This window comes from Mus musculus, chromosome 12 (assembly GCF_000001635.26).
Source record: "Mus musculus strain C57BL/6J chromosome 12, GRCm38.p6 C57BL/6J".
NCBI lineage: Eukaryota > Metazoa > Chordata > Mammalia > Rodentia > Muridae > Mus > Mus musculus.
Window position 1 is genome coordinate 40,200,906 of NC_000078.6, and position 22,295 is coordinate 40,223,200.

The 22,295-nt window shown below is 40.0% G+C and overlaps 1 protein-coding gene and 1 non-coding gene across 3 annotated transcripts; both read right to left on the reverse strand.

The window, feature by feature from the left end:
• Nucleotides 1–2,223: 2,223 nt before the first annotated feature.
• Nucleotides 2,224–22,284, reverse strand: Ifrd1 (interferon-related developmental regulator 1). 2 transcript variants are annotated; one of them, NM_013562.2, is made up of 12 exons: nt 21,964–22,284; nt 16,473–16,577; nt 16,253–16,337; nt 15,285–15,409; nt 13,073–13,230; nt 12,304–12,354; nt 12,034–12,212; nt 11,405–11,513; nt 6,084–6,218; nt 3,392–3,520; nt 3,014–3,109; nt 2,224–2,546 (listed from the first exon to the last, which is right to left on the reverse strand). In NM_013562.2, the coding sequence occupies exons 1-12, from the start codon at nt 22,049–22,051 to the stop codon at nt 2,457–2,459; spliced, it is 1,350 nt and encodes a 449-aa protein (NP_038590.2). In that variant the 5' UTR covers nt 22,052–22,284; the 3' UTR covers nt 2,224–2,456. The 2 variants fall into 2 exon arrangements, with proteins under 2 accessions (NP_038590.2, XP_030102423.1); XM_030246563.1 differs by lacking the exon at nt 21,964–22,284 and adding an exon at nt 19,675–20,469.
• On the reverse strand, nt 21,807–21,906 carry Mir1938 (microRNA 1938). Its single transcript, NR_035459.1, has one exon. It is a non-coding gene; the product is annotated as a microRNA 1938 (primary transcript).
• Nucleotides 22,285–22,295: the final 11 nt, after the last annotated feature.

Sequence of the window (22,295 nt, forward strand, 5' to 3'; positions counted from 1 at the left end):
TTGAAATTAATTCTTGTGCTACAGTAATTTGGCTGAGAATCAGTGGTTGGCTGGCTGGCACTACTTTCAACTCAATTCTTAAACATCAGGTTCTTAGCAATCGTTGCCAGCAGAAGTTACTCAATGAATTCTTAAGATTTCCATCTTTGTAATCTCAAGCATGGGTTAAGTGCTTATTTCTCATTCCTCAAACCCTAACTAAACAAAAAAAAAAAAAAAAAAAAAAAAAAAAGCATAGGAATATGCCACAAGATGGAAATAGGAATAAATACCAGAGTTCAAACAATGTGACTGTGGTGGGAAACTAAGATGCCTGGACTTGCGGGTATATGAACCAACTAATGCTGCTGAAGTAGGCTCCGAGCTGGGCTGGGACGGAAGAGTTAAGTATGGACTCAACCAAGGTAAGTCATTGTATGTGAGCCAGACAAGGTAGACCGTGACTGAAAATGTTAGAGAGACGACTCTAAGGAAGAAGACATTGCAAACATAAGGCCCAAAGTCATTTTAGCTCTAAGGAATGAAATCGAGTGTGTGAAAAACTTCCAGGTTACTCAGCCCACCAGGCATGCTATCTACCCAATTTTAAGCACAAAAGACAAAAACAAAATTATTTACATCTCAACATTTCATGAATCAGAAAAGCAAACCTCCCAAAATTGAATCGCCCAATGTTTAATTCTGAACTTGATGTTCTACACAGAAATACATAAATCAAACTTCCAGTTAAGACCTTAAACGATTGACGCTTTTTGTATTCATTCCTAAGAAACTCTGGTTAGTGTGAACTCTGACTTGAACATCAATCCAAAGGATAACTGGGATGTTTCACGAAGCCACTTGCACTCGTGGGCGAGAGAAACTAACCTGCATTGACTGATAAACAATGAACCAAATTGTATACATGTCTTTAGTTAGGAAAGAGTTGAGGGCAAGCATCGTGTGTGAAAGTCCAGGACAAGTAAGTACCACCTTAAGGCAAATGCTTAACTCCCCCCCAAATAAACTGCTGTGAGAACTCGTCTCCTATTCAGTTAAACAATGCCTAAAACCAGTAAACCAAGCTATTGCTATCAGTGTATATAAACAGAAACGTGAAAGGCAGGCGGAAAACGCCTGAAGGAGACAGGACTGAAGGATGACAGAGAGAAGAGGGCTTTAGAAGCCTTTAAGTAAACTGTGATAAAAACTCATTAAAACACACACACAGGCCCAGGGGTAAAATGATTGTCTGAAGAAGCCAAGTATTGATTTTGGTACTCAGAAAGTCCATTATCAAACTGGCCACTCAGCACTGGGGAGGTAGAAATAGGATCCACTTCCAGAAAAAGATGATGGATCCTGAGAAGTTAACATTCACGCGTGAACACACACAACAAAAACTGTAAATACAGGGGCAGAGTTTCTCATGTTAGCCTACATCAAAGTAACAAAGCCACTCTAGATCCCATTGTGCTCCCCAGGGCACAATGAAAGCCACAAACCAAACTGAAGTCCCCCTAGCAGCACAGACCTTCCAGTTTGTTGGGAACACAGAATAACTTGGGGGAAAAAACCACTCAAGCATCATGCTTCCTAGCCCCGCCCTCTGCATCAAGGACACTGAGTCCCTGTACCCTGAAATGCACTCATTGAAGCTATGTGGAGACTCATGGTTATGTTTTATGCACTGCCAAAAGGCTTGCAAGATGCCTCACAAGGGCAACAGAAAACACTTCTGAAATTGGCTAACCTAAGTCCTGGTTACGTATTTCTTAATAATCTATTTCTTAATTTCAATGTTTGATTACTCAAAGCTTTGTCTCGTTATGTTCCCAAACATTCAAAAATGTCTCACTCCCTGCCTGCCTTGACTCATTCTGAACTCTATTTCAGCCATGAACAGCATTTCTTGTTAACAAAGAAGCCCTTCCAGTGGGGAAAGACCTTTAAATTCAAAGTGAAAGGCAAATGCTTCATCTAGCATGTCCTGCTCTTGGTTCTTCGGGATGAAGCCTGGCAGCCTTTGTGGCATAGGCTGACATCAATTCCCAAGATCTGAACACAAGGGCTTGAACGCAGCCTTTTGATGAGCTAACTGACAAAAATCAAAGTACCAACCTTCCACTCAAACCCATTCCCCAAAACTACAAGTGCCATGTGTGTGTCATAAGATACTTCTGACGAGTAGTGGAAACAAGTTAACCTTCTCATTGTGAAATACCATCTGCTCACTACACAGAATACGACCAAACATCACAAACACTTTATTTGTGGTTACCAGTTATTTTTACAGAGAATAAAGAACTCATTAATTTGTAACACTGTACATTAAATTAAAATACAACCCACCCCTACATCAAAAATTATTTAAGTTGACCAAGATAAAAAACTGTCTCTAAAAGCTTATATACATTAGAAGTAGCAAAAATAATAATAAAGGAAGAGATTAGAAAACAGCCATCAAATTCAGACATCTACAAGAATTCTCCAACATCTGCTCTCTTATCTCGGCATTTGCTTCGAGCTTTTGTTCGAGCTTTGAAAGCTGCAGAGTTATATAAATGCTGAAATAGAAAAGAAAAATATACATGGATCAGTAAGACAAGATATTCTTATAAACAAGGGGAAACAAACTAGGGGGAAAGATAAAAACCTCTAAGGAACTAGAGAGGTAACAGGCACACATCATCCTACAATAAAGTGCATGAAAATTTTGCTACATACATTTACCTCAATAAAAACCAAACACCACTTAAGATTTGTTGAGATCTTAAAAAGAAAATGGTGCCAATCACTACTTCAAATTATGGACTCCTTCTAGAAAATGAGCCTGGCATTTCACTAAGTTATTGCCCAGTACAACAGAAACACGCAAATGTTCCCATCACCAGGCAGAATCAGAGCTTTAGTTCCTAGAACTCCTCTTCAATGTATTTAGTCCTAAGAAGCAAAAGGACTCGAAGACCTGAAGAGAAACCAGAGAAGCTGTGCATTTTGTTTAAAACAAACAAACAAACAAACAAAAACCTACCCTTTCAAAACGAGAAATCTTCATGGTTTTAAGTGTTGCAGCATCAAGCATCACAGGGGGTCCAAGCTCAAATACATTTCGAAGGAATTCATTTGTCTGAAATGAAAGAGGTAAGGCCTGTATCAATATCTATTTCACTGCACACAGTCAGTCTAACTACAGAAGTGAAATGGCTCTCTGAAATAAGAAGCTGAGCGCCTTAAATCCCAGGACTATATATAACATAAAACTGTACACTTTCATAGAGCACCAGTAATATTCCAGCACACATTTACTACTTTTCAATGTCTGGATGCATCCTGGATATCAAGTTAACTTCAAAAGCCACTCTAGTCCTATAATTCCACCCCACTCAATTAAAGCAAGGATGTCACTCACCTGCAAGTGGTACTGCATCCCTGATCCAAGAACCTCTTTAAACGTGTCATAGGTATGTTTTTTGACCCAGCTATCAATATACATGCGCTCAGGACCAAATTTAACAGTTTCTGTTGGAAAATCCCGTTCCTATACAACAGAGGAGCCAAAATTATCACATGCCCTAAAGTGGCCCAAACACAATTCCTATTCTAAAAAAGTGATATAAAGGAACAGTATTCGAAACTGGTATTTCTTTATCTAAGATGTGGTCAAGCTAGTTAACTACTGTCTCAGAGCAAGGGTGAAGGAACCTCGTGGAACTGTATAAACTTGAAGACACAATTAAAACAACTAATAAATTGGGAACAAAGCCACAGTTTTAAGTATCCTAAAACTTCAAAGGACTTAAGAAATGTGAAGACAAGGTCAAGTGATTCTATTGATGTAGGATGATGGGAGAAGGGGAGGCTGCCAAAAGAAATGGCACAAGGCAAGGAGCAAACTGAGTGAACGGATGGACCACTGGAGCCTACTTGAGCAAGTAAAGACACGGAAACGGGAGAGAACAAGCAGGAGTTCCAAGAAACCTCAGCTCTAGGTTTATTAAGAAAACAAAGCCAGGTGCAGCAACGTGCAATTATACCTATAATGCCCGAAAGGCTGAGGCAAGAAGACAAAGTTCAATCGCAACCTGGGTAAGACGTTAGAAGAGAAGGGAAGAAGAGAGATGTGTTTCTGAGGCAGAGTGGTTCTGCCGCAGCACCACAGCTATTAAGAAGCATGGGAGCTGTAGCCCAAGAGAAATGGACATCGCCAGTGGACATCCAGCTCACTGCCACAGGGATCCACGAAACCTGAGGGGACATGTGCATTTCACAACGACCCTGTTCCTTTTCTCTAAGCACAGTAAGGAGAAGGAAGTGGAAGGAATATAAATTCCATCTAGGCTTACATAGCTTGTCACTTAACAAGCAATCTCTATGAATCTATTCTGTGGCCTACAAAATGAAGCCACCTATCAGTTATTACAGGTTTAAGAGAGAGCATGGTCTATGAAGTGACATCCTGGTAGTCAAAAAATATCTTCTATATTCTTTCACTCTTTGTAGTTTCATGGAACACGTAGACCTCAGAGCTTACTCCCCAATCATTTCTGTATACTCCTTCTAAACCCTTACCCCTTCCTCCTTCCTAAAGATAACTAAGCCCCTCTGCTTCCTAACTCAGGGATTTGCATCTTTCCCTTCCTCTTCTCCCTCTTCCCCACTTCCTGTTTCGCTGAGTACACACATGGAGGCCGGAGGGCAACCAGTGTCAGTCCTCGCCCCATCATCTTCCACCTCGTTGAGGTCAGGGCTTCTCATTTGTTGTACGACACTGTGTACAACAGGCCCATGAGCTTCCACACTCTACTGTCTCTGTCCCATCTCAGTGTAGACACTGGGACTATAGATGTTTGCAAACCGTAGATTTTGGCGATTCAAATGCAGGTCCTCAAACCTGCACAGCAGATGCTTTTACTCACTAAGCCATCTCCCAACCCCCATTTGTATTTTCAAACTATCATTTTTTTGATTCCCTCTCCCATACTTTCACTAGCAGCTAACACAAAACAGAACAAAACCACTAGCTGTTTATACCACTCTAGCTGCCAGTTCTAGCCCTCTTTAGTCTTATAGCCAGGCCTATTAACAGATATTGGGTACACACCTCTTACTTCACCTTCCAACCCACTGACCTGGCTTTTCTTCCAATGCTTCATGGTCTTAAATCCTCATGTACACATCAAGTCCCCCTTTTTTTTTTTTTTTTTTTTTTTGGTTTTTCGAGACAGGGTTTCTCTGTATAGCTCTGGCTGTCCTGGAACTCACTCTGTAGACCAGGCTGGCCTCAAACTCAGAAATCCACCTGCCTCTGCCTCCCAAGTGCTAGGATTAAAGGTGTGCGCTACCACCGTCCGGCTGATTAAGTCTTGAATGCTCGTTTGTTCTAAAAACAACAGCCCCACAGTTTTACCCCAAGAAAAATAAACTCTTCTTACCAACCAACCAAAAGCAGTTAGGTCTTAAACTTCAAGAGACTGCCCTCCTCATCCATCCTAAATAAATCTCATCTCAACCAAGCAGACTAACCCAAGAGGCTCTGAAATCAATGACTGCCATGTGGCCTTTGTAAGAGCCAAGGTCTTGTTATTTTGGATTTTTAGCACCCAGTCCTCCCACAGATCAGAGAAGCTTACGGGCAACATTATACCAAACCTTAAGACACATAGAGTGTCTTTGTCTCGGTCACAGAATTCTGATGTGAGAAGTAAGGTAAAATGCTGCCAACCACAAATCTCTATTTCTTGTCTCCAGTGTGGTATAAAATTCAGAGCTTCACATCTGCTAAGGACACAGTCTCCATCCGGACAGTGTCTTCAGTCCTCGTTACCCTACAGTAAGTGCTTCTGTACTGCTGTGGGTGGTAAAGGCCTGACATCAGGGAGGTCTCCATGCAAGCATTCACCAGCCCAGCCCAGCTTAGCTTCTCAGACACAGCTTCACAAAGGAGCCAGCTCTTCCCTATACTGTTAAGACCCTGCTCTGGGATTTAAATGAGGAAACAGCTTTGGGCTACAGTGAAAATCAAGTAACAAAACGACGCAGGTGCTTGCTTGAGTCTCTCATTTCAGCAAGCTGCTGGCTGTGCTGTCACTGACGAGGCCTACCTCCACAGCCCTCAGAACGTCTCTGAAGACAGACCGCTGCTTTCTCTTGTCCACTTTGGCACGGTGTTTATTTCCATCTGTAGCCAGAGCCCGGAGCATCTGGGTCAAAGAATCCATATCTTCATAAAAAAAGTCCTGACCAAGGAAACAGATTTTATTTCACTTATTTTTCATCTTTTACATTTTCTGAAATTGACAAAAAAAATACCAGTTGTATAAAGCAACACAATTTTGCTGTTTATGTAGATTTGTGCACAAATAAACAGGCAGATATTATGCAAAAATTCTAACTACAAAATAACACTCTCCTTCTGAGTTTAACTAGCTATATCAAGCACACGCTGCGCAGTGCACATGACCTGGGTTTCTAAGGTCCACAGGCAGAAGACGTGCCATCTGTGTGGATACCTGATCACTCGGACAGCGGTCCTCAACACACAGCCACTTCTATTTCAGAGGTGCAAGTTAATCAGCAGTGCTTTTCAGATGTTGTGATTTCTATTTATGGCCATTGTCTCTAATAAGTAGTAAGATGCAGCAAGAAACACAATTCAGTAATTAAATTAAAGACAAGCCAGCTACTTTAATCACTACTAAGAGAGGGGGTGATACAAACTTGAAATCAATGTGATATTCCTGCTTTTAATCTTTTATTAATGTATCAACTTGATTTGAATTGTTATTTCTGATTTTCTTTAGCTCTTCTAATAAATTTTTCCAACATGCTCCAATTCAACCTAAGCCTCTCTCCTATGCCACACCCACCAGTAAGGTATCATATGTAATATACAATAATTAACTATTACATCAGACCAATGTAATAATATCTTTATACTTAAGTACCAATAAAATTGATCGTATCCTAAGGTGATACCATTTTACTTCTAAGAGTTCAAGGGCTGCTAATTTTCCACTCAAATTTTACCAATTTGTTTTCTTTCTTTTTTTCTTGGTTCTCTTACTTTTTAAAACGAATATATGAAGTTTTCAAATCTGTAAAGACAAGTCAAATTTGAGGGATCCAATACTCTATCTTAATTGGACCCAAGCACTGCAAACCACTGCCAATGACCCTCAACTGTGGAAGACTGCACTGCCCAAGGTTGCTGGCTTTGTCTGGAGACATTTTTGGTTGTCACATTAGGGAAAGTGGTATTGTCAACTAGTGGGCAGACTCTAGCAAGGGATACAGCTAAATACCTACAGCGTACTAGAAGCCTTACCGAGCTCCTAACAGCGGCAATGCCAAGGCTGAGAAATTCCAATACAATCTATGCAATGATAAAACTCAATCTAAGAACAGCTGGGGAACCACTAAGCTCAACACACTATTATTAAGCCTTGGAAATACAAATGCCTAACACAAAAGTTTCCATAAAGTAAGTAAGCATAAAAAATAAAAAAAGAAAATACAATACACTCAACAAAGGCATCCAATAAACAGTATCAAAAGTCTACTTTATTTATTAGGATATAAAAACTGTTCACTCTTGGACAAACAAAAAAAATGGGCTCTGGAGATATAAACCAGTCAGTCATCAGTCTGACACAATTTAAATAGAATAGAATTAAGGCAAAATGAAGTTATAAGAAACTTCTGAGTTAGAATAGGCTTGGGGCAAAAAGTTTAACATCACCAAAAGCAGTACTCCTGTGAAAACATCAGCACAGTAAAAATGAAGCAAGCTAGGATGCAGAGATGGCTCAGTGGTTCACAGCACTGACTGCTCTTCCAGAGGTCCTGAGTTCAAATCCCAGAAACCACATGGTGGCTCACAACCATCTGTAATGGCAACAGATGCCCTCTTCTGGTGTGTTGGAAGACAGCTACAGTATATTCATATAAATAAAATAAATATTTAAAAAGAAAAAAGAAAAGCAGCAAGCTGGGTCCTAGCCAGCTGACTAAACTCTATTAGATAAAAATTATAGCCCGTTGTCGTATAATGGCAAACACCTGTCTAGAAAAATCACCTGGGAAGCTTACACTGAAATACAATTTGATCCCTCCCCAATTCACAAGAGCTAAACATGATCTCTAAAATGGTTTTATCCTGCTCTACTTCAGCACAAAGACTTTCCCACTTCACTTTTGCCAAAGAACAGACATTTCACACTGGGTCAGTTTCCTATCTACAAAGGCAAGAGAGAATGCCAAGCTGCTCTTTTGAGACTGTGATTATCAGACTTAGCCCCAAGGAGCTGTCGTTGCTGGCTTAACCTTCTGTTTCGTTATATACTGTAGCATCTCCTGTGCAATCAGATGGAAAGGACAGGGAGAGCTGGGGAACACTACACGCTGACCTGCTTCCCTGCTACTATGTTCTGAATCAGAACATCACAGGGCCTCTGCTATTTTATAATAGATGTTGCTGGAAAGAAGCCACTCTCAATCCAATCAACATCTAATATAAAAGGCTACCTCCCACTTACCTGACATAGTCACCATCATTTTTCCACTTTAAAGAAGAGGACAGACACTGAGAAATAGAAGCTATCCAAGATCAGCTAGGAAGGGTGGCAGGAAAGTGTCCAGGCAGCATGGCTCCAGAGGCCATTGCTTCCCATACAGATAGACAGCAAGCACACAGTAAGCTAGTACAGTAATCAAAGAGGTAATAATTTCTACAATTTTAAATACTCACTAATAACTAACCAACTAATCTACCAGTTAACAGGTTTAATCTTACATTCCTCTACTGGCTAGAAATAGCCGTTTTCTTTAACTTTTTGGAATGCATCTTAAAGGTGAAGTAATAATGTAGTTTTAATTTAAATTATATTTTAAGTTTTATTCCTGTCTCCAAGGTTCAAGAAAAATTCACCACACTGTAATAACCAGGCTAACAGTCCCACAGAACAATTATGTTAGCAAAAAGTTCTGAGTAATTAAATACTTATTTGCTATAAGAATTATTAACTCTGCCTATGTAATTAATCAACCTATTTTTTCTGATTCTTAAAAAGGTTTTATTAGTATATAGCAATTATATATAATATTGATTTATTATGTATATATGGTTTTATATAGTTACTTAAAAATCAACCTGTTTAGCCAGGCATAGTGGTGCATGCCTTTAATCCCAGCACTTGGGAGGCCTAGGCAGGAGGATTTCTGAGTTTGAGGCCAGCCTGGTCTACAAAGTGAGTTCCAGGACAGCCAGGGCTATACAGAGAAACCTTGTCTCAAAAAACTAAAAAAATAAACAAAACAAAACAAAAGAACCAACCTGTTTTAACTAACTTTTTTGCAGTAGCAGGACCTTGGTCACACTTAGCAAGTGCTCTACCACAAAGCTGTACCTATCACCTTGATTTAATTAACTTTAAACACTATTAACTGCCCACATGTAAAAGCTTATTAAAAAAAAAACTTTAAAAAAAGGTTCTATTTTTAACCCAACTGATTCTGTTTACTGGTAACTACTTACATCACACACTAAACACATCCAGATGTGTTACCCTAGCTAGCCTATTCATTTTATTAAGTCAGAGAACAAAAAGTATTTGGGTAGTAAAACTTAAAATGTAATTTAAACTAAAACTGCACTACTACTTCACCTTTAAGATGCATTCCAAAGAGTTAAAGGAAACTTCCCTTCCTAGCCAGTAGAGGAATGCAAGATTAAACCTGGGACATCTAGTTTCCGTATCTAGTTAAGAGTCATCAATTAACTCAGTAAAGTGAATTGATTGTTAAATTTGAGTCCAATTACTAAATCAAATAAACTGAATCCTTAGCTGCTCAGTTTAGTTTACCTTCATTCTTAGCTGCTGCCTTCCTAATGAAGGGGAGGGGGCTACCACCCCTTCACACAGGCTGAGTATTAAAGCCTAACCATTTGAGATTTGATACAGTCTGTAACACTCGCTGTTCTAAAACTTATGACTAACCACAGCTTCATCCTGCAAATACCGCCTTTCTCCTAAGGTTAAAACTCAAAGAGGATGGACCGCCCAGGAGGCCTCATGCTTACACAAAGAACTAGAGGCAACTGAGGAAAGCAGGAGAAATGGCCCTCCCCAACAGTCTACTCTGACACATATGTACCAGCAACATCATATATACTGGATTAAGAGTATCTATGGAATATAAATATACATGTATGCATTCAATAACAGTGAAAAAAGGAGGCCATGATATAAATATACTTGTATTTTTGAGGCAGATTTAGCCTGAATATGTCCAGGAACTTACTCACTCATCTATAGACCTACCTGCCTCTACCTCCCTAGTGCTGCGATTAAAGTTATGTGTCATTAGGATTGGCTCAAGGCCATGAATTTGAAGAACAAGAAGGGGTGTATTTGAGGATTGGGAGGGAAAAATAAAGATAAATGTTGTAATTATATAATCTCAAAAATAAAAACTTTAAAAGCACTTATTAAGTAACCCAAGGTTGGAAATAACGTCTATTTAGTTAATAATTTCCCACATATTTGGGTTTCCCTATGACTTTTTCCCATTTGCTACTATGACAATAAGAAGTGACAGAAACCTTTTTCCTTTACTTGTATTTTATGTGTATGAGTGTTTGCCTCCATGTGTCTCTTTCCACCATATCTGTGCCTGGTGTCCTCAGATGCCAGAAGACATGGATGCCCTAAGACTGGAGTTACAGATGGCAGTTAGTAGATAGGTACTGGGAATGAAACTCAGATCCTCTGAAAGAATAAGTGCTCTTGACCTCAGCCATCCCTCCAGCCTGTTTCTCAATTTGAAATGCCAGCACATTGAATGAATTAGTATCTAGGAATAAACTGACCTTTCTAGTAGCAATAAAAATTATGAACAGGGTAAACAAATATCCAGTATGCCAAGATAAAATCCTAGAACACAGGACTTCCAGTTCAAACTTAATGTAGTACCAGTATCAGGGTCAATTAGGACAGCTGGTCAGATATTTCTCATTTAAATACCCTACCAGGCCCAGCCACAGTATTTAACACCTGCATATAGACAGTGGATAGGCAAACAGAATCCGGAACACTATCAAAAGCAATGCTAAATAACAACAACAGAACTTTATCTCACCCCAAACCTATGCTGACTGGTATTTCATCTCTTCGTCTTATATTATAAAACACCACATGCCTAAAGTCAAGTATTTGTGAGTAGAACAACATTCCCTTAACTTCAGTTCTACAGACAGCAAGAATGTTTCTACCAATCCTACACCAGGTTATACTCTCAAAACCAATCACAAGTTCTCAGGTGACCAGCCAATAAATGTATTTATTATCCAATTCCTAATTTTGACAGTGACAATACAAAGGAAAAATGGTCCTCGTGTGTCTCCTCCTGCCAATTAGATACTCACACTCTCCATTCCTCTGGCCAATTCAAACAGAAGTGCCAAAGATTCGCCAGCAGCAATTCTCATGTTTACATCATCACAAGAAAGGAGGCTTGGAAGTTTATGGAAATGCCTAGAAAATAGTCATTACTTTATGAGTACAACCAGTTATGTTAACTAAATGGTTTTTGTTATTTTTTTTTTAATGAAACTAAAGGATTTAGAAAATTGGCTCAGTGGCTTAATAGCACTTGCTTCTGTTCTTGCAAAAGACTCAAATTTGGGTGCCAACATACATATCAGGCAACTCACAACTGCTTTTAACTCCAGTTCCAGGGGATCTGATAACCTCTGCTGGCCTCTATGGGCACCAGCACTCAGGTGGTACACATACACACATGCAAGCACACACACATAAATAAAAATGAAAGTAGGTTAAAGAAAGGCAATAGCACTGGCTGCTCTTCCAGAGGACCCAGTAAAATTCCATGCACCTTCATGGTGATATTCAACCATCTCTAGTACTAGGGAGTCCAAAGCCCTCTTCTGGCCTCCAGGGAGAATGCACTCATATGGTGCACAGACATACATGCAGACACCCATATACATAAAATAATTAAAGAAATTTATATATAGAAAATAAAAATACATACAGCTCCAGCTTTTTCTTCACCTCATTGATTGGGCATATGGTCAGTAATAATGTCCACGCGAGAAGCGAGCTGATGTGAAGCACTGTATTTGGAGTGCTGCAAGTAACATTAGTGTCTTTCTCTTTAAGATAGGACTTGGTGAAGATATTTTCGAAGCATTCCAGAGTTGAATACAGCTCCTAAAAGAGAAAGAATATGCAGTAAGACCAGGACTATCTTCAATTAAATAAAATAAAAGCACTAACTGGAATTAAAAATTATTCTGCTTACAGTGATATCATCTGTGGCAATAAAACAGCAAACACCAAAGCAAGTTGCACACTACAAAATAAAAGGAAGACATTACTGACCATTAGATTCTTATTATACATTTGCTTTTAAAATTCAATGTGAAACCTTTCTCAACTACTCCCCTCACTAATTTCCACACATAGTATAAGGAGATTGGGAAAGAAAGAACAGTAAGCAGGGGAATGTCCTGACAAGGAGATTTTAGTCCAAGCGCTGATATCAAATATCAAGACAACTTTAGAACAGGGACTGTTTCTCTTGGGTCTTCCTCCTTTGCTGAAACTAGAAGGAATATTGCACAGATCAGCTTCCATGAAGCACAAAGCAGAAATCTAGTAAAGTTCAAGTGATTCTCAAACTCCCTCAAGTATCACACAGTCAGAGATCTGAAAGCATGCTCAAAGCCTAAGACAGATTAACAACACTTCACAGGCTACCTCAAAAGTCCTACATGTATCCATATGTAGCTTTTCATGAGGACTTAACCCAACAAACACCAGTGTCATTTAAGCTCCAATCTCACATATTCCCAAACTATCCTGACGACCCATTATCTAGTACCTGTGTATGGTCTTTAATCCCAAAAGCAAACGATGTATTCAAATGGAAGACTTTGGAGCACAAAAGAGAACTTGTCTTAAACTGTTCACTGTTTTAAGACAGGAGAGTAAGGTACTAGTAAGATCCTACTACTTATAGCTTGGGTGTTGAGTCTGAACCGACCTGTAAATTTTAATCTCATACTTACAGTCTGCCTAGCCTGGATACTAGCTGCTCCATCACAAATTATTTTTTTTAGGATTGGTCCAAGAGTCTTTAAAATCTCTTCACTCTCAAATCCAGGGCCCAGCTGAATACAAAGAACAGATGCGACAGCTGCAGCCGCACGCTGCTCGTCACTCTTTCCTGGAAAAGCAGCAGAGAAGCAAGCATGGCAGATTTTATTTTCAGTATCAAGTGAGTGAGTTTCCAAGGTAGTAGTTTATAAGGAAGCATCTTTATTTCTGAAACCCATACTGTATTCCAGGCTTTAAATGCTCAAATGCTAAAAACAGATAAACCTCAGTCAAATTACAGATAAACACACATAGCTTAATTTCTCCAGTGTTCCAAACAGATTTGCTCATCTGTAGACAGAGTGTAGTATCCTTCTTGAGGAATTATTTTATTGACTGCAAAGGCAAGTGGTCCCCGTCAAGCTCTGCCTTCTAATTCCTTAAGGAACTCACACTAACAGGGCTGCTACAGTAACCCTAAGCATGACTTACCTAAGGACATATGCAGAGTCCCTCTTCTGACTATTTTAACAAAATAAATGATTAAAGTAAAAGATCTTTCTACATAAAGATAAATTTAGATCATTTTTCAAAGACACGCACAGTAGAAGGTTTGAGCAAATACTGAAATTAAAAACTATTTTTTTGAGATGGGTTGATCTCACTATGTAGCTCTGCCGGGCTAGTTTGCTATGTAGACCTCAGAGACCCTCCTAGCTCTCTCTGCTAGAGCTAGAACTGTGCACCACCACAGCTGGCCTGAATCTATTATCTAAAAACTATAAAATATATACATTGAAATGGAATTTTTAAATCATCTCATCTACCTCCCAGTATGGGAGTGTCAACATAATTCATACACTTTAAAAAGAAAAACCCCAGCCAGGCGTGGCGGCACACGCCTTTAATCCCAGCACTCGGGAGGCAGAGGCGGGTAGATTTCTGAGTTCGAGGCCAGCCTGGTCTACAAGAGTGAGAGTTCTAGGACAGCCAGGGCTACACGGAGAAACCCTGTCTGGAGAAACCAAAAAAGAAAAAAAAGAAACTCCCCTATCTCCAACACAATAGGCTCTGCTGTACTATAGCAGAGCTATACAAGATTAGACACCAGACTTTTCCTAGCCCTGTCCTTGCTCCATGGGAGAGCTGGAGCTACAGGACATAAAGTTCACTAAATTTAAGCAAACTAGAGTTACTGTGTTAATAAAGTAATGAAAGAATGTAATTTTTATAATATACTACTTATTTGGCAAAATAAGGAAACTATAGATGCAAACCTTAATTTTAGCAGTTTCTAAAACTGCAATGTTGAGAAACATTAGTTACAGCCTTTAATGTCACTCTTTCTTCTTTTGTGTGTGCACCAGAGGACAGCTTCCCACGTTCCCCAGGAGCCATTCAATTCAGTTCAACTGATTTACTGTTATTACGGGAAGGAGGGGCCAGCACCACGACACATATGTGAAGGTCAGGGGGCAATCTGGGAAGCTGATTCTCTCTTGAAACCATACTTTGAGGCATGGTGTCTCATTCCTGTTACTAAATTGCTCACATAAACTTCCAACCTGTCTTCCTTCATAGCAATGCTCAAGGTAGAGATTTGAGCCACTGCATCTACTGTGTTGTGGGTGCCAGGAACAAATCTGGGTCATTAAACTGTCTCAGCAACCAGTACACCTACTGAGCCTGGTTTGCTGAGACGACGTCGCTCACTGCCCTGGAGCCTGCTTTGCTTTATGAGGATTCTGAAGATGGCCTCAAGTCCTCAAGCTCGTAAAGCAAGCAGCCCTTTCTCTTTATTCTTAGAAACGTCATCTTTTACAACAGGGATTCCAGAACTTCTACTACACAGCTATAAAACTCCAATATGCCAGAGATATTCTAAATAGGATGTTATTTTAGTATATAACTGTTGTTTTACATGCAAGGGAAAATTGGGCTGGATTCTTATAATGCTTTCCCATGTTTAGAGAAGCAAAGATATCTTGCAAAACCCTACTTTAAGTTGCAATATGATGCGTTCATCCCTTCCTTGTAACCTGAGAATGGCAATAACCTCTTCTGAGTTAACAAAAAAATGTCAATCTACCCTACTTAAGATCTGTTTATTAGCAAAAGTTACTGTAAGAAGAGAGCCAATTCCTTGTTGGTTCTGCACAGGTCTGTCAAGAACTATGGCATTACCTTTTTTCAGACAGCGCTCAATGCTATCAGTTAAAGTCATTCTTCTCTCGAGAACAAACTCATACAGCACTTTTGAAGACAGTGCATTCTTAAGACCTTCAAGAGCTGCCTGTCTTGTCTTCGCACTATTGAAAACAAATTAAAAAGGAAGAACTAGTTAGGAGACTGCTATAAACTAATGACTTCTAAAGACATGTGATCTCCATGTCTGTAAACAAGCTCCAAGTATCTATCGTTCAATAATACACTTATATGATCTCAAAATAAGAGGTGCTTTTACAGTGTTTTCTATCATAGCACTTCCTCTTTATTGGTAGCCACAACTCTAAATGACTGTGTAGTACTTTGTACTTTCAATGTATAAGACATTATGTGTAAGACATGCTATGTAGTACATATCTTAAGTAAATTCGGCTTCAGACCACCCTACCCCTTTAAACCAGCACTTATTATTCCGTCCAACCAGTCTCAACTTCCTGAGCTCAAATGGCCCTCTCATCTGTCAGATCCTCCCAACCACCTGGGACCAGAGTCATAAAACACATCTACATGCTACATGCTACATATTCATGCTACATCTTCTGGGTATCTTAATTCATCTGTTCAATTCTAAAGATACCATGAATAAAACTTACCTTTGACAGTTCTCATACCCATAACCAATTTAGTGGAGAAACAACTTAAAACAGTTTGTCCTGGTAAGTTGAAGATCAACTTTTAGTACTATAAATTCCAACTACAAAAGTTAATATATGCTACTATGCTATAACAATGAGTAATACAAACCAATTTAAATTCTGATAACATGCTACTATGCACAGTAATTGACCAAAGCAACATTACATCAGACAAAGTAAACAAATCCGAGCTTCAGAAAAACATACTGCTTTACCAGAGAAATGCACAAAGTCCATAATAAAGTAACTGATTAGAATCACCCAGAATGGAAAGCTTTTAACACCTCTTACCTCTTATCAAGGGTTAGGTCAATTAATCCCTTCAACTTGTACTCTAAGTCTTCTTGAGTTCCTTCCTCATCAAGAACTTCTGGCCCTACAGAATAGAAACCAACACTGTAACAAAGCAGGGAAAAAAGTAGATTGGGAAAAGGAACACTATAGCTCATATACAAGAACTCCCACGTCATCTTTGTACGGCAAGCCACAGGTATACATTTAAAACTCCTACCATCCTCCGCAAAACTGGAAGGATCGCTATAGCCGCTGCAGTGGCTCATTGTTTCAATGGATGCATCTTCATCACTGAAAGGTTGAACAGTCCGATGCGGGCCACCTATTAGGAAAAGGAAAGAAATGAATTCTCTTTGATACACACACACACACACACGCAAATTCTTTTTTTTTTTTTTTTTTTTTTTGAGACAGGGTTTCTCTGTATAGCCCTTGCTGTCCTGGAACTCACTCTGTAGACCAGGCTGGCCTCGAACTCAGAAATCTGCCTGCCTCTGCCTTACGAGTGCTGGGATTAAAGGCGTGCGCCACCACGCCCGGCTAGCAAATTCATAACTTGGAAATTATAAATCTTACTTAAAAGTGATCTTGTACTAAGGTCAAACTTTTTGTAAAGAGACAATTAAATTGCAAAAGAAGATATGTAACATTCCTAAAATAAGTTGATTCATCAAGTCTGTACTACAGAAGGTCAACTATTTACATTATGAAGCAACTGCAGAAATGTACCAATCATCAACAATGAGAACTAGCTTTAGTAAGCAGTAGCCAGTAAATAAATAGCCTCTTGTTCAGGAGCCTGATTTTAAAGGCAAGTGCCAAGTTCAAAAGGGGCAGGTTTTAAGGTAACAAAAGAATAGCAGAAGTTTTATATCTGATATGTTATAAAAGCCGGTGCAAATTAAAATGCTTCCCCTGCTCCCGTTTTAAGTCAGTGTCTCCCTGGATAGCCTGAGCTGGCATGGAATTCATTATGAAGACAAGGCTGGCCTTAAATTCACTGCAATCACCAGTGAGAGGTCAAGCTCCTTAGTGCTAGGTTCACCAGGATGGGCAACAATCACACCTGTGTCTGTATATGTGTGACATTGTGTGTCCATCCTTGAATCTCACCATGTTTGAGACAGTGTCAGTTTTAATATTTAAAAGTGTGTGTTAGCTGGGCAGTGGTGGTGCACGCCTTTAATCCTAGCGCTTGGGAGGCAGAGGCAGGAGGATCTGTGAGTTCAAGGCAAGCTTGGCCTACAGAGTGAGTTCCAGGACAGGCAGGGCTATACAGAGAAACCCTGTCTCAAAAAAAAAAAAAACAAAAAGAAAAGAAAAGAAAAAAAATACTGTGTGGTAAACTGCAAAATTCTGGAATTCCCCTATTTCCAACTCTCTATAGTAACACTAGGATTATAGATTTTTATGCCATCCAGACTATACATGGGCTTCAGGAACTCAGATCTCCTATCTGCAAAAGCTGTCTAGCCATCTGCCAGTTAAAAAAAAAAAATTTCCCGTTTTTTTTTTTAAAAAAAGGAACTCAGGCTGTGGTTGTATAAACCTTTAATCCCAGTACTTGGAAGACAAAAGAGGCAAAGGTCTCTTGAATTTGAGGCTGGCTACATAGGGGTGGTTCCAGGCCAGCCAGATTTACACAGTGAGACTCTGTCTCGAAGCTCAAATAAAATAAAATGAAGATTCTAACCATATCCTAGAGTTTTAAAATACCAATGCTATTACCAAAAATAATTTAACTAGCATATTTTCAGAATAAATTCATAATTGAGGGATCACACATTAACTTAAAAATTATGAAGTAATGAATTACTTTGAGTCCTGAGCTAAAATGAGTCTCAAATTCTGACCATAAAGTGACCTGGGCAGCCTGATTTACCTGCACTTAATTTCCTTTTATTAGTAAAATCAAAGAATACATAACTAGTAATTTTAATATTACAGAGTACATTCTGCAGAAGAGATGCTAGGATTACCACCTGGACAGAATACAGAAAAATGAACATGAACTACACAACAGAAGTCAATCTCATTTACCCACCAATGTGCCTAACCTCTTCCTTTGGCACCTATTATGCAAAGGTTTCACCTACTACCTTTTATGCACAATCTATGCGCAATCTTACAGAAATATATTTCAATACTAAGCATATCAAAACACAATCACATCATACAGGAGTATAGAAAATAATGTGTCCTATACTACAAATTTGGAGTGTTCTACTAGTACATAAAGATGTCATTAAGTAGCATTATACAATCATCTTACTATGTATAATAAACTGATGTAACAGTGTATAGATGCAGACAATCATTGCCAACCAATTCCCACCAAAGACTGGGGGAAAAGGTTAAGTATCAAAAGCCCGTACATATATTAATTTCATCATGAAAAATTATAAACAAATATAGATTAATGAGCATTTTATTTGAATGCATATTTTTAGAACTTCAATTTCTCCAGAAATATTTTAATGTATAATTATTAACACCTCTATACACACATCATCATGATTAATACTTAAACTTTAGGTCTGAATAAAAATCAAATTCCTCAAAAAAAATAAGTTCCTGTATTTTTATTGTCATTATTACCTTACTTTTATTTATTTATTCCAGTTTGGGGCAACAGTCGGGCTCTGCAAACCAATCTCACTATATAACCCAGATTAACCTTCAACTCCTGCAATCTTCCTGCCACTCCAGCCTCTCAAATCCTAGGATTAATGGGTGTTAATTTTACTTTATTAAATCCTCTAAAATTAAGCCTGTTAGAGTTAGGCTAATTTTCCTTTAAATAAGTTGCTAAAAAAAAATTTTAAAAAAACCCTATGCAGAGAAGTTAGCAAAACTTTAAATTAACAAGTGACCTTGAAATCTGCTTGCCTGATACCAAAGTAACTTGGATCAAAGTAGGAAAGCACAGAGAATAAGTGAGGCACCAATGCCAACATTTCTTAATCACTGTGCTAGGAAAAAATAAACACCAGCCTATTTCTGGATCTTTCCTCATGACAAATTATGCTAACAGCTGAGTATATTCTGAAGAATCTTACCATATTTACATACAAGCCAATGTAATTTTAAAACTGTTCATATGTGGCCTGTGTTTAAGATTATTTGTACACAACTTTAAGCTTCTGTCTCTTAACTAACTGGTTTGGTTTCTTCATGATTCCAGGAAGGGGTTTGAAAGGGCAAGGAATGACTGACTGGCAGGACGCCTCAGTGGAAAAGGTGCCTGCTGCCAAGCTGTTGGCCTGAGTTCATCAAGCCCCAAGATCCACACAGAAACTGTGCTCTGACTTCCCTATCCATGTCTTGGTGTGCTCACATTCACGCACAAATAAGTAAATGCACTCTTAAAGCAAGGAAATTCATCTCGTAAGAATGTCTAACATCTAGGTCAAGCTTACCTTGTAATCCTGAGCTAATAACGAGCAGGCACTCTACATATGTGAAGTCCTCCTTATTTCTCAGAGTCTTACTATACAAACTTTTTTCCTTAAAAACCCTGTCTTTCCTGCTAAATCTGTGGCTTTACGTCTGCTATTCCAGCAATCAGAAGTCTAAGACAAGAAGCTGCCTTTGTTTGAGAACAGCTGATGCTACAGTGAATTCCAGAGCAGGCTACAGACTGAGACTGTCATAATAAACAAAATGAGAAAAACAAAAAAGAAAACATAAAACGTGAAAATCCACTCCTCAGATCAGAACACTGCTGTGTAAACTTATCCATGCATGTGAGATCAATTTTCTTGGTTTCCTACAACTCTCCAATTACTTACAAAGAATATAAATAAAAATCCAAGACCCTAGAGATTCACTTAAATCAGATTTATTCTCCCTGTCATCCAAACTTCAATAGAAAAAGTGGTTTCTAAGTAAAATTTTTGCTAACTTCCTTTCGGACTCAACTATTTAGGAAGTAAAACACACGTGGCTCAAGTAGAAAATTACAGAAAAGCATTCTCATCCAGTCCCACTTGCTAGAGGTAGCTTTTATGGTAACAATATCAAAGCTTGCAGTTTCAACAACCAAATCAATTACTTTCCTTTTATAGATGCTTCAAGTGTTTACATTACATATGCTAAAATGCAGTGTTTAAACTCGTATCTTTTCTATGAAAAAGAATTTAAAAGACAGCACTGATGCAGTCTGAGGGCAGGTCAATACACCTTGAGGCAAAATGTGTCTGTCCTAAGAAAAGAACAATACTTGTCAGGAAACTACAGAAAGGAAGGGTGTCTGTGAGGTGGAGACCTCTGTTAACATCTGTTTCCAAATTGTCAGTGTTTCTCCATTGTTTTCATCTTTTTAAAATGAAAACTTTAATAAGACTAGTAAGACTTTATGAAAGAACTCCGGTATTTATTCAGGAGGGAAAGCTTAAACAGAAGTAGCAGGAGCCTTGATTCAACCACAACTAGGTTACATGAACAGTATTTCATAACTTCACAATGAATTTCACCACGCATTCAGGAGAAAGGGAAAAAATATCTAAAGATACATTTCTATTTGTAATAGTCCATACCCAGCCAGTTATCACCTAACACATGATCAAGAGCTTTCAGCTCTCCAGACCCTGGAGGAAAACTTTTGCATTGCCAGTCTCCAATATTTAACATGAAAACTGGTCATTTACTTTTCTAATATCATTCGAATGATCAAAGAGTAGTAGCTAGGTCAACAAATACCTAATGGCTATTATCTTGGTGTGGAACGACTGGGGGCATTCCAATATTCAACTCCATAATCTTAACAATTACTTAGTGAGATGACTACCCATTTCAATACTACTCGACTTATGTCTTGTGTGCAGTCTTGTAGAAGGGACCTTCGGCTGCAATCATTTTTTTTTCTTCTCAACCATATGTTAAGAGAATCGTACATTCAGTTCAGCAATTAACCATCCAGAAAAAGCTTTGTCTTAGCATGGAAGGAAAAAAAAAAAAAACTTATCCCTAACTTTCCAGCCAATTGCAACCTCGGCTTCTCACCACCTCTTATCACTGCATGGAACCTATAGAATGCAGCACAAAGGAGAACGCGGTCGCTAGGCTGGCAGCACAAGGGCTGCGGGGGCTCCCGGTTTCTGCAGGTACCGGGTTAGGAGTGGAAGCCACGCTAAGGGTGGGGCGGTGGCCATGGCTTCCGACGCCTCTACCCCGCCTTAGAGGACCTGCGAGACGCGCAGGAAAACAGCGGGATGGAAGCCACTCGTGCCTCTGCGTCACCCTGGCCCCATCACGCAAAGCTCAGGCCTCGTGACGCAAAAGCCGGTCCAAGCCCGCTGGACGTTTGACACTCCCGAGAACTCCATGTTGGAGGGAGCGCCACAGGCAGCGCAACAGCGGCAAGCCACCGGCGCTCCGCCCCATCTCTAGCTCGATAAAGAACCGGACAGCAGGCAGCGACGTCTAGGAAGAACGCCAAGTCCTGGTCACCCTTATTCTGACTCTCCCTCCGGCCCAAGGTCCCAGTTCTCCCCGCCCCCAGGGCCGGAGCTCCAGCACTGCTCCCGCGTGCCAGCTCAAGAAGCGCGAGTCCCAGGGCATGATGGGAACTGCAGTTCAGCCGTACCACGCGCTATGCAGACTTGGGCGTCCGAAGCGAAGACCGAACTACAAGTCCCACCGCGCCCCAGGCCGGGGTCTCCCGTTCGGCCGGCCAGCCGGCTCCCGGGCGTGGGGACACCCCTCACCTGCCGTGGCCGCCGACGTCGCTGCCCCGGAGCCGCCGCCACCCCCGCCACCGCGGTGGGGAGCGTTCCGCTTCTTGTTCTTCGGCATCGTGGGCCGCCCGGTGCCGCCTACACTTGGAGCTCAGCGAGGATCAGCCGATGGAGCTGCACTGTCTACTCGTGCGTCTGTGCGGCGGGCGGCTGAGAGGCGAGTCTCGGGCTAACAAGAGAGGCGAGGAGCGGCGCGGGTGAGAAGCGGCAGCAGCAGCAGCAGAAATCCCCGTGAAGAGCTGCGAGCGGAAACGATACATGTTTCTCTCTAGCGCGGGAGCGAAGGCGGGGTGGCCAGACCA

Excerpts from the sequence above, each read along its gene's own strand:
- Ifrd1 (NM_013562.2), bottom strand. The coding sequence starts at position 22,051 with ATGCCGAAGAACAAGAAGCGGAACGCTCCCCACCGCGGTGGCGGGGGT. Across the intron at positions 3,521-6,083 it reads ACGTTCTGAGGGCTGTGGAG|GAACGGGATTTTCCAACAGA; the intron begins GTAGGCCTCGTC and ends TCTGTTGTATAG. Across the intron at positions 3,110-3,391 it reads GGATGCAGTACCACTTGCAG|ACAAATGAATTCCTTCGAAA; the intron begins GTGAGTGACATC and ends CTTTCATTTCAG.